Genomic DNA, 12,490 nt, shown 5'->3' with positions numbered 1-12,490 from the left:
CTCAAACACCTGGAAATTAAATATCTAATTGCTGAATAACCAGTGGATGAGAAAAGAAGTCAAGGAGGAAATTATAAGATTCATGGAAAGAAATGAGAATGAGGACACTACCTACCAGAAATTGGGGGACAAGCATGACGGCAATGGTGCAGCACCAAGTGCCACGGGGGCAGCAGCAACCAGCACTCTGAATAGTCCATGGGGCCACAAAGCTCCTGCATGAATAAACATGGGTGCCCCTTGGATATCCTGGCTCAGGGAGAGTGCCATTAAACAAAACCTGCTGCAGCAGCAGAGTTTTGAGGGATCTGAACAGAGCTCTTCAGGTCTGACTTGGCACCACTGTGAAGTGCAGGTGGTGAGGTCCTGGAGTTGAGAAGGCACTCCAGATTCCCACCATGGGGCCCCAGCAATTCGCCACCAGTAGGGCAGCCCCTGCACCATTTCCTCCTGATCCAGCCCATGCTACCCATAGCATATGCTGGACGACAATCTCCCTGAGCATCAACAGATCTATCACTTTTGAAGTAGTCAAAATGAAGATCAAAAGCCTACCCCAAAACAAAGACCCTGGCCCACATGGATTTACTATTGAGTTCTTTCAAACTTTTAAAGATGACATACAGACTGTATGTCCGTAAAGACAACCCTTTACAGACTCTTCCGGGAAACTGAAGAAACAGAAACACTCCCAAAGTTTCTATGAAGCACATATCACCCTGACACCAAAAGCAGAGGCGCCACCAAAGAAGAGAGTTACTCTTTTTTGATAGCAAAAAAGATTCATACACCATGACCAAGTGAGATTCATCCTGAGATGCAAGAAGGGTTTAACATATTCAAGTCAATCAATATAATACACAATATAGCACTGTAGCTCTGTAGCACTGTCCTCCTGTTGTTCATCGATATGTTCAAGCGGGCACCAGTAATGTCTCACAATTGTGAGACTTGTTGTTACTGTTTTGTGAATATCAAATATGTCATGGGTAGCTTGCCAGGCTTTGCTGTGTGGGCAAGATACTCTTGGTAGCTTGCTGGGCTCTCCGAGAGGGGCGGAGGAATAGAACCTGGGTCGACTGCATGCAAGGCAAATGTCCTATCTGCTGTGCTATCACTCCAGCCCACACAATATAAAGAAAAGAAAAATATAAAATCATAAGATCATATCATATCAATATACACAGGGGAAGCATTTGACAATTTCTAACACCAACTCATAAAAAGAATTCTCAACAAAATGAGAATTGAAGAAACTTTCTCCAACATAGTCAAAGCCATTTGCTACAAGCCTACAGCAAACATTATACTCAATGAGGAAAAACTAGAAGCCTTCTTTCCAAGATAAGGTACAAAAAAAGGTTGTTCACTCATGCCACTTTTATGTAATATAGTTCTTAAGTACTTACCATAATAGTCAGGCAAGAAAAAGTTATCAAGGGCATCCCAATTAGAAAGAAAGAAGGCAAGTTCTCACTATTTGCAAATGAAATGATACTATATTTAGAAAATCCTAAAGACTAAAAAAAGCTCCAAGAACAAGAGTTATATAATAAAGTAGTAGGCTACAAAATCAATATGTAAAAGCCCATGGCTTTTCTATATGCAAATAATAAAAAAGGAGAGAGAGAGAGAGAGAGATTTTAAAAAAACAATCCCATTTGCAACTGTGCCTCAGAAAAACTAGTACCTGGGAATCAGCTTAACTAAAGATATGAAAGACTCATAGAAAGAAAGCTAGTAACAAATACTATATCATGAAATAAGAGAGAAGAGGAGTAAATGGAAACACATTCACTGCTAATGGATTGGGAGCACACCAAAATGGCAATACTCCCCCAAAGTAATTGTACAGATTCAATACTGTCTTTAAAGAGGTACTTATGACATTTTTTCAAAGACATAGATCAAACACTCATGAAATTCCTCACTTGATCACTTGATATCCCATTACTCATGATTTGCTTGAACAGGTGCCAGTAACGTGTCCATTCATCTCTGTCGTGTGCTAGTGTAGCCCAATGGCATCTGCTCTCTCCAGGAACACAAAGAGCCTCAAATGGATCATTCAGGGTCTGGACGAAGAAGTTTGACCAGCTAGTAGGTGGGCGGCCACACGGTCTGTTTCTTATAAACATTGTCTTTGTGAGATTTAGCTGCATTCCGACCTTTCCACACTCATGGTCGAAGTCGGCCAGCATTTGTGCAGCTTGGATGTTTGGTGTTATTAGAATGATGTCATCATCAAAGCGGAGGTAGTGTAGTTGCCGGCTATCTATCTTCATTCCCATTCCTTTCCATTCCAGTTGTTGCATGGCATTCTCGAGGGTGGCACTGAAGAGTTTCGGTGAAATGGTATCACCCTGCTGAACCCCTCTCTTGACATCGATGATCACTTCCTTGTAGAATGGTGAAATCCTGATAGTGAATCTGTAATACAGCTGACAGAGGATCCTGATGTACTGAGTTTGAACGCCTTGTTTGGCTAGGACTTCGATGACCACTTCAGTCTCAACAGAATCAAAGGCCTTCTTTAAATCAATGAATGATAGACAGAGCAGCATCTTGAACTCCCGAGAAATCTCAATGAGCTTGGTTATTGCATGGATATGGTCAATCATGCTGAATCCTTTTCGGAACCTGGCTTGCTCACATGGTTGTCCTTCATCTGGTGTTCTGCCAATCCTATTAAGGATGACTCAAGTGAACAGCTTGTAGATGACAGACAACAGGCAGATTGGGTGATAGTTGCCAATGTCACAGATGCCTCCCTTCTTGTACAGTGGAACAGTCCTACTGGGTTTCCATTGGGATGGAACCTTGCATTCAGACAGCTAGCGTGTGAGGAGCCAAGGCAGTGTATTGATGAGTACTGATGGCAGGTTCTTCAGGTGTTCGGGTCTGACCTTGTCTGGGCCGGGTACTATTTACTTCTTTACCAACAAAATGGTGTGTCAGATTTAGGAAGGGAGAACAATGGGAACGACATATCTATCCTGCGGAATTTGGTATGTGGGCAGATGGACGTGGCTATTGAAGAGATCTGAGTAGAAGTTATGGATAATCTTCTCCATTGCATTCTGGAAGATGTGATAGATCCTGCAGGATGTCAAAGGGCAGTCATCTTGGTCTTGTAGTTAGTGAAGGACAGGTGGGCATTGCAAATGCTTTTCCCGGCTTCTGCTGCATTGGCAGCACTATTTCTCTTCTCTCTTTGAGGTCTTCCGTTATTGCTTCTCTGCACTTCTTTGCGAGCTCAGACATTCGCTTGTGGTTGCCTGAGGCTTGCACCAAGCCATGTTGGTGAATGAGCTCGAGAATTTTCTAAGAAGGCGTCTTTTTGTGGCTATTCCTCTCTCGGCATTCCTCGCACAGTCATGGAGGTGTGAACCAATCGATGGTATTCTTTGTCAATGTTGTCAATAACGGCATCTTCCCATGTTACCACAATAGTGCCAAAGAGCTCCCAGTTGGTGGTTGTTATGGGAGTTCTCTTCTTAAACTTTGCAGCCCCTTCTCCCCACTCTGTGAAGTAGAATTTTGCACAAAGGAGACGGTAGTCTGATACCGTTTGAAATTTTGGGACAACAGTGACATCCGTCAGGCAAGACCATCGATTGAATATGATGTGGTCAATTTTGTTGTGGAACCGTCCACTGGGAGACTCCCATGCCCAACGTTTAGATTCGGCATTCTGGAACTGTGAGTTACCATGGATGGTCTTGGTCGACATGATGAACTCAGTCTCTCACCCTGTTTGTTCCGTTCTAGGCCACAGATCCCAATGTGGAGTTGTTTGGACGATGTTCTTGGTCCTACCTTGGCATTAAAATCACCAACAATGATCTTGTAGAAGGTGTGGTCTTCTTTATAGAACTTCTCCAGCTCCATGTAAAACTTCTCAATTTCTCCTTCATCGTTATTGCATGTTGGTGCATAGACAAAGAATATAGAAACTGCTGGCAGTGAGGCATACCTGTTCAAGCATAATCTTCCGATTCAGATTGTAAGACATTGGAATGAATCAATGTTTATGGCCAAGTTCGTGTTGACCAGGACACCGACACTATCGATGCCTCCTCTGTTGCATGTTCTGAGGAAAAGTTCTTCTCCAGTGAAATATGAAATATGAAATTCATTTGGAACAATAATATGCACCCCCCCATCCCCTATTAGCTAAAGTAATCCTTGGGGAAAAGAGGATGGGAGTTATCACTTTCCCCAGCTTCAAACTGTACTACAATGCATAGTAATTAAAACAGCATGGTACTGGAATAAAGACAGACCCTTGGCTTACTGTAACAGAGTTGAATATTCAGATTCTTATTTAAAAAATCTATCCCTTTAAGGGCCAGTGATGTGACTCGAGAAGCAGAGCACCTGCCTAGCATGTGTAAGGCTTTGACTTGAATCCCACATTCTTTCCCATCTCTGCTCTATTAGTGCAGTTTGATGGATTCTAGGTACCACTGGGCCTAAACACTTAGCATCACCATGAAGCGTTTGGGGCCCCTTGAAAATGCTGGGCAGAAAATAATATTTATAAAGGGAGAAAAATATGTTTTTAGGTTCTTAAGTTAGCACTAAGTATACATAGATAGTCAGAAAATACTATAAAACAAACATATTGAAAATAGTTTTAATTAAAATTTTCTCCTTTCATTAGTTTCTATATGCTCATATATTATTTATATAATTCTAATTTTTTGAAATGATCTTCCCTAATGAAATGTAAAAATAAAACCAAAGATGATTACTCTTAAAGTAAAAACAAATTTAACGTTTCTGCAGTAAGTATAGGAACAATAAAGAGAATATAGTACTTCAAGCAGTAAGCTGTATTGTATTAAAATAGTTCAATACAGTATTTATAATCAACCTGTTTCAGAATCACTGTATCACTGTATCACTGTCATCCCATTGTTCGTCGATTTACTTGAGCGGGTACCAGTAACCTCTCTATTCCTCTCAGCCCTGAGATTTTAGCAGCCTCTCCTTACTCGTCTATCCCAACAACTGGAGGCTCTTTCAGGGTCAGGGGAATGAGACCTGTTTCAGAATATGTTGTCATAAAACAATTCTTACTCTAAATGATAGGCTTTTTTATGGCAATGCTATTAATATGTGGAATTTTAGCATGGAATAGTACAGAAAGATGAATAATGCTCTGTTGTGTTTGTCAAATTAGCCTTCATTTCAGTGAATAAAAGATTGTTTTTATTCAGCTAAAGTTTTAAGAGAAACCAAAAAAGTAATTCTTAGAAAATTATGAATAATGGTCCCATTATGCCTCTAGCTAACTGAAAAAATTGCAAATGTGTATTTATTGGAAAAAAAAGAAAACTCTGATAATCAATTCCTTTTGGTAAGTGGTTTACAAAAACTATGAACATGCTTAACTATTACATTAAATCAGAATTTTATAATGTTATATAAAGGTGACTAAAAGTTTTCATAGCCTTCTACAAGAAACATAATCATTAAGCTGAAGGCAGTGCCCTTAGTGATTATCATTACTATACCTATTTTATTTTCTTCTCAAAAACTGTTCATAATTAGGTGAATTAGACATATTAATAAACCTTTACATGCAATAAAACTCCTTTCAAAACCCTTTAACAACATGAATTGTAACGAAACTCAAGAAAAACATGAGCTCTAGAGATATTTCTAGTGGCTTGATAATAAAAGAAAAAATGTTGCCATTCTCTCCACTTACCCAAGAGTTGTGCAATGATATAAAGAGCTTGTCCCCAAAGAAATAGCTTTCCATCACGGCCACAGTTGCTAGGAAATCGCTTTTGACTCCCAGGGTTTCTTTTTTCGTATTCTACAAAGTCAGCTGGTACGTAATAGTACTTTGGTATGACAGGATAACCTATGAAGTTTTAAAATACAGTTTTTTAAAGTATTACAAATCAGTGTCATTCCCCTTCCCCCTGCATTCACATTTTCCCTTCAGAGAATATTGATTAGAAGGTAGAAAGAGAAAATTTGCATGTAAGATATTGAAAAGTAAGTATTCTGACTCAGAAATCATCAGTAGAGCTTACTGGACAGTCAGGTATGAGCTGGCAGTGACGGGGCAACAGCGACCTCATGGAATGGGAGGGCGGAACCGGCATGTCCTTCCCACCCAGCTGAGGCTGAAAGTTGCCCCCCAAGAGCAGCTCTCTGGCACGGTCATGGCCCCAGAGGCACACAAACAAATCTCGTAACTATGCAGCTTTTGGCTAATTAGTAAAATATCAGAAATCCAAGATCCACAATAGAGGCTGTGCAACATCATATGGTCTTCATAACCAGCAATAGAAAACAAATTATTTCACAATGCCTTTTTAGCAGGTCTGATTGTTGGGGGAAAATTCCAAATAATAATGGTGCATCTTTTGTCAAAATAATGAATATAATCAAAGTAGAGAGAGAGTTAAGTGAAAATCATCTGCCTCACAGGCAATGGGAGAGGTGGGATTGGGGGTATAGTGGGGTTCTTGGTGATGGAAAATATGCACTGGTGAAGGGATGGGTGTTTGATCATTGTATGACCGAGACTTAAACCTGAAAGCTTTGTAATTTTTCTCATGGTGTTTCAATAAATACATTAATTTAAAAAAAATCACAATGGAAAAATAAAGAAATTTAATATACTGATTTGACAGTATATGTTACAATTTATCCAGCAATGTATACACAATATTTTTTTTAGTAATAATATTTAATTTTAACAATTTTATAGAAATCAGCTATCAGGGCTGGAGCTATAGCACAGCGGATAGGGTGTTTGCCTTGCAAGCGGCCGACCCGGCCAACCCGGCTGACCTGGGTTTGAGTCCTCTGCCCTTCTCAGAGAGCCCGGCAAGCTACTGAAAGTATCTTGCCTGCACAGCAAAGCCTGGTAAGCTACCCCTGATGTATTTGATATGCCAAACACAGTAACAACAAGTCTCACAATGGAGACGTTACTGGGCCCACTCGAGCAAATGGAAGAACAATGAGAAGACAGTGGTACATATAAATCAGTAAATACACAGTATAAAAATAGTTATAGAAAAAAACAATTTTGATGGGATTGTTTGTGGAAGCTTTACAAATGAGCTATTGTATGTCCTTAAATAAAGAATTATAACCCTATGCCATTGCTTAGAACAGAGAACTCCCCATTTTAAACAGTAAATCCACTAATTTTAATATCATTGAAGAGAAAAAAAATTCTCTATCTTCCCCTGGGAGCAACCTATTCAGAGATATAATTGACAGAAACTAAAAATTTTTTGAATACTAGAATCTTTGGGAATGATATAAAGAGGGGTAAATAACATTACAACACAGAACTACAGGAGAGATTTTTAGAGTGTTAACACAGAGAGAACTTGATTTTCCTAATAAAATTGTACAGATTTTCATTAAAAATTTGCTTCTGTCTTCAAATATCAATTAGTAGGAATACCTTTAAAGCAAGTGAAAACATCCGTAATACAAAGAAAATAATTTGAATACCATTCTCTGAATATAATAAAGTATGCCTCATTAAACTACCACATCACTGAATCAATAATGTAGCACAGAGTAGTAAAAAGTCTTATTTAAGGTATTTCAAATATTATATTCATTATAACATTTACTACATCAAATATCAGATCAGAGAAGTGATTATCTAGATAATCTATATGCTTATATACATGTAACTCATTTAAAAATTCTATTTGGAATTGAATGTTTATTAATAAACATTTAATTATTTTCATTTTATAAAGTATTTTAAAGGGTAAGCCCATAGTATTAAGCATTTATTCTAAGACACAAGTAGAAAATCCTAAAGAATATCATACATTTTATGTGGTAAGGGAATTAGGCTCAGTACTGGATTTCTATCTACATTATATCTCTAATATCATCATTTTTACAAATATCATAATTTTTAACTTCTAGATAAATGTCTTCAAAGCTATTCACTCATAACATTATATTCTTATTTTATTAATTTTTCAAACACCCATGATATTTGGGGCAGTCTTCTGCCTCCGCGCCTGGCTGTCCTCACTGGGACCCCTTGAAGGAGGATGGGTTGAGTTTCCCTCCCCACCCCGAGAAGAGCCCCCGAAGCTGAAGACCTCTGGTTCCAGCCACAGCCATGCGTAAGACCACTCTCCACACGTTCGGACGAGCCTCACACATGAAGGAACTGGCCGAGGAACCCAGGTGTGTGGGACCCGAGGCATAGATCTCCAAGCCTGCTTGGATTGGGACTGGGGCCTCCTCCACCCAGATACCCCATATTCCAGTATGTAGGCATTACACCCACCAAATGCCCCCGGTGCCATGTAATCCAATCAATGGCCAAGACCCAGAGACTATAAAATCCTGCTCCCGGAAGCATGTGGCTGCATTTGTGGCCACGTGACATCTTATCATCTAGTTCTTACTCTGGAGAACCTGGAAGGCTTCCAAAAGTATCCTGCCCACATGGCAGAGTCTGACAAACTCCCCATGGCATATTCGATATGCCAAAAACCAGTAACAATGATAGGTCTCATTCTCATAACCCTGAAAGAGCCTCGAATGTGGCACTTTTTAAAATCTCAGGGTTAGGATGAAGAAGACGTTACTGAGGCCTGCTCGAGGCACTCAATGAACAACAGGAAGACAGTGATATAGTGACATAATATCTGGAACTTCTACTATGACATTCCTTTGAGAAATAGTCTTCTAGCCATATGGTAAGTCACTTTTTTATGGTCCCTTCTGTTTTTTATATGAAACAATGTAGTTTTACTCTTAAGACTGGATATTTTTCCTAAAAGAGATAATAATAATTCTAAAATATTCAATCAACCCTTAAAGGAATACATTTTAGCACTGCAGACATTAAAACAACACATAAAAGTTCTCAAAGCAAATTTCAAATAGGAAGCCAGAATGTTCTTGACAATGGTAGTATATTTAGGGTAAGGCAAAGCTTTTCTGAGTTTCCCTCCAAAGGGGCAGGACATATCTGAACATAGCATTTCTGGTCAGTCAGAGAAAACTTAGTCATTTCATATTCTACCAAAGTATATGAAGTGAAGGAGTTATGCAGGAACAGCTTGAAGAAATTTCTTATCTGGCAAACAATTTGAAATGACTATAGCCATGATGACCTACATTTATCTTTATCCATATCTTGCTAATTTTTTTAATAAAAACACAAACATAATAAATGTCAAAGAGATGTCTCAAATGGCTGGAGCATAGTTTCTGCATGTGGTATTCTCAGATATTATCTCCAAGATTTCATGGTCCCCCAAGTACCATCAAGGTGTTGAGAATGTCCTCTAATAATAATTTGATTTGTTTTTTTCTAGCTCATTTGAGGCCCTATTTTCAAAAAATTCAATACAAATAGTTGTTTAAAAGGGAATAATTTAAACATCCCAAAGTAAAACTAAGAAAATATTAAAGGGAGAATTTCTTGGTGAAACAAGGTACAATTTATTTATACCTTCCATAGTTTGATGAAGTACTGGAGCTAGAAGATCCTGATATTCCTTTACTTGCTGTGGATTGCCTCTAAAAACCCCTGAAATATAAATTCCAACATTAGCTGAGCTTAAAAAGCACCACAGAAATTTTACTTAAAACATTTATTATTCTGGTTATAATTATTTTGACATTTTTTGATAAGTAATAAATATAAAAATTTAAAGGCAATTCAAATGTACATATTCATTGTTCATAGAAGCATTATACACAATAGCATATATATGGAATTAATTTATATTCCTATCAATGAATGACTAAATTAAATAGTAGTTTATATACTCAATGTAATACTGCCCTGTAGCACTGTCCTTCTGATATACATTGATTTGCTCAAGCAGGCACCAGTAACATCTCTACTGTGAGACCTGTTGTTACTGTTTTTGGCATAACAAATACGCCATGGAGAGCTTCCCAGGCTTTGCCATGTGGTAGTGGAATACTATCCAGCAGTTAAAACTATAGAATTTGCAGCACTATTCACAATATGTAGAAACTGGAAACTATCTGAATGACTGAGAATGGACATAGATAAATGAATAAATGAATAAAGAAGCTATAGTACATGTACATATACACAATGGACTACTATACAAGCTGTAAAGAAAAATGAGGTCATGAAATTTGCCTATAAATGGGTGGATCTGGAGAGTATCATGCTGAGTGAAATGAGTCGGAAGGAGAGGGTCAGATATGCAATGACAGCATTTATTTGTGATATAAAAAAAAGTATGAAATTAATATCCAAGGCCAGGGAAAATGGGTAAGGAGGACTGTTCAATGGCTGGAAAGCACCACAAGGGTGTGGGGTAGACAGTAGTTAAAATAGAGGAAGAGGGGCTGGAGCAATAGCACAGCGGGTAGGGCGTTTGTCTTGCACGCAGCCAACCTGAGTTCGATTCCCAGTATCCCATATGGTCCCCTGAGCACCGCCAGGAGTAATTCCTGAGTGCAGAGCCAGGAATAACCCCTGTGCATTGCCAGGTGTGACCCAAAAAGCAAAAAATAGAGGAAGATCCACTATGACAACATGGAAATGAACACTCTAGACAGGAATTGAATGTTGGTATTAGATACAGGGATATTTATGATAACCTTCCAGCAGCTGTATTGCAAACCATAATGCCTAAAATGAAAGAAAGAGAGAAGAGAGAGAGAGGAAGAGAAAGAGGGAGAGAGAGAGAGAGAGAGAGACAGAGAGACAGAGAGACAGAGAGAAAGAGAGAGAGACAGGTGCCGGTAATAGAGGTAGTTGGGGATGGGGCCTTGGAAAGGTGGGAGGGAAACTGGGGACACTGGTGCTGGGAAATTACACTGGTGAAAGGATGGGTGTCAGAACATTGTATGACTGAAACCCAATCATGTGCAGCTTTGTAAATAAATAGTAAAGAGTAAGAGTAAAGGCCCTCCCGTTGATCATCGATTTGCTCGAGCGGGCCCAGTAACGTCTCCATTGGAGACTTTATTGTTACTGTGTCTGGCATATCGAATAGATAAATAAATAAACAAACTATGGAATGTGCCTTTTGAGGAGAAATGGATAGAATATGGGTGCGTATGCTAAATCAAGGAATGGAGGAAATTCCTGGATGGTTTCATTCATAGGTGAAATATATCTATGTATTTTATATATATACATTTTATGTTGCTCAAAGATATAGATGAATCAAATTCATTTATTTAAAGAAAATAAGGTGTCTGTGCCTTTTATGGAATCTACTCTATAGTCTGGATGGAGCAATAGTATAGCGGGTAAGGCATTTGCCTTGTACGCAGCTGAGCCGGGTTCGATTCCTCCACCCCTCTCGGAGAGCCTGGCAAGCTACCGAGAGTATCTCGCCAGCATGGTAAAGCCTGGCAAGCTCCCCATGATGTATTCGATATGACAAAAACAGTAACAACAAGTCTCACAATTTGTTGTGAGACGTTACTGGTACCCGCTTAAGCAAATCAATGAACAGGAGGACAGAGCTACAGTGCTACATATATATGTGGGCTGGAGCAATAACACAGCGTGTAGGGCATTTGCCTTGCACAGGGCTGACCCAAGTTCAATCCCTCTATCCTTCTCAGAGAGTCTAGCAAGCTACCGAGTGTATCCCGCCCACATGGCAGAGACTGGCAAGCTCCCCATGGCGTATTTGTTGTCAAAAATAGTAACAACAAGTCTCACAATGGAGACTTCACTGGTGCCCGCTCAAGCAAATCGATGAACAATGGGAGGACAGTGCTACAGTGCAGTGTTACCTATCTATCTATATATCTATACATATACATATACATATATATATATATATATCCAAAGCAAACAAACTGACAAAAGACAGCTAAAATAACTCGCATTTGGTGGAAAAGTATGGTAGTTATCAGACAAAAAGCAGAATAGGTAACGGAGATAAGTTTAATAATGTGGTGGTACTAGAACTTTGGTGGTTCATGGGGTGAGATTTATACATAGAAATATACAGTTAGAAACTCTACTTCTGAAATATAGAGCATTGTAAATCAATACAATATGATTTTAAAATAACAAGAATGTGGGTATTATTTTTTAAGAAAATTATTGTAGAGAGTCATGTTATAAGTGGCAGTTTACAAATACTTACAGAAAACAGCTTCTAGAAAGTACCAGGATTTTTTATTTTAATGACTAAGCATCAGAAAAAAGAAGTAAAGGTAAGCATTTTGGTTCTGTAGTTACTGGACAGTGGCTTACAGTGCTTGTTCTGCTGGCATATGGTAATGAGTTCAAAAGCCCCAAGTCATTATATGCACCAAGCTCCATCCTACAGCTCTGCTCCTTGAGCATGGCAGTCTGCTGTCTGAAATCCACAGCTGTATTACAAAGCCAATTCTGGTCCACAGCCAGGTGTGTGACAGCAACACAGAAAGGACTGATACCTAATGAGTACTGCAATTGAGAAAAAGATGTGCAGCACCAGAACCATGAAGTGAAACCCCCACTGAACAAGTT

The 12,490-nt window shown here is 39.0% G+C and overlaps 1 protein-coding gene across 2 annotated transcripts in view; it reads right to left on the bottom strand.

Moving 5' to 3' along the window:
• The window catches only part of PHKB (phosphorylase kinase regulatory subunit beta), a 278,679-nt gene that overhangs the window by 147,559 nt on the left and 118,630 nt on the right, over window positions 1-12,490 (bottom strand). For both annotated transcript variants that reach the window (XM_056136671.1, XM_056136672.1), the window contains 2 exons: window positions 9,479-9,556; window positions 5,720-5,878 (listed from right to left, as the gene is read on the bottom strand). In XM_056136671.1, coding sequence (XP_055992646.1) covers window positions 5,720-5,878; window positions 9,479-9,556 — 237 coding nt within the window. The remainder of the gene's footprint in view (window positions 1-5,719; window positions 5,879-9,478; window positions 9,557-12,490) is intronic.

This window comes from Sorex fumeus, unplaced genomic scaffold, assembly GCF_029834395.1.
Source record: "Sorex fumeus unplaced genomic scaffold, SorFum_2.1 ptg000122l, whole genome shotgun sequence".
In the NCBI taxonomy this organism is placed as follows: Eukaryota; Metazoa; Chordata; class Mammalia; order Eulipotyphla; family Soricidae; genus Sorex; species Sorex fumeus.
Note: the sequence above shows the minus strand (reverse complement) of the source record. Positions and strands in the feature narration are given on the sequence as shown.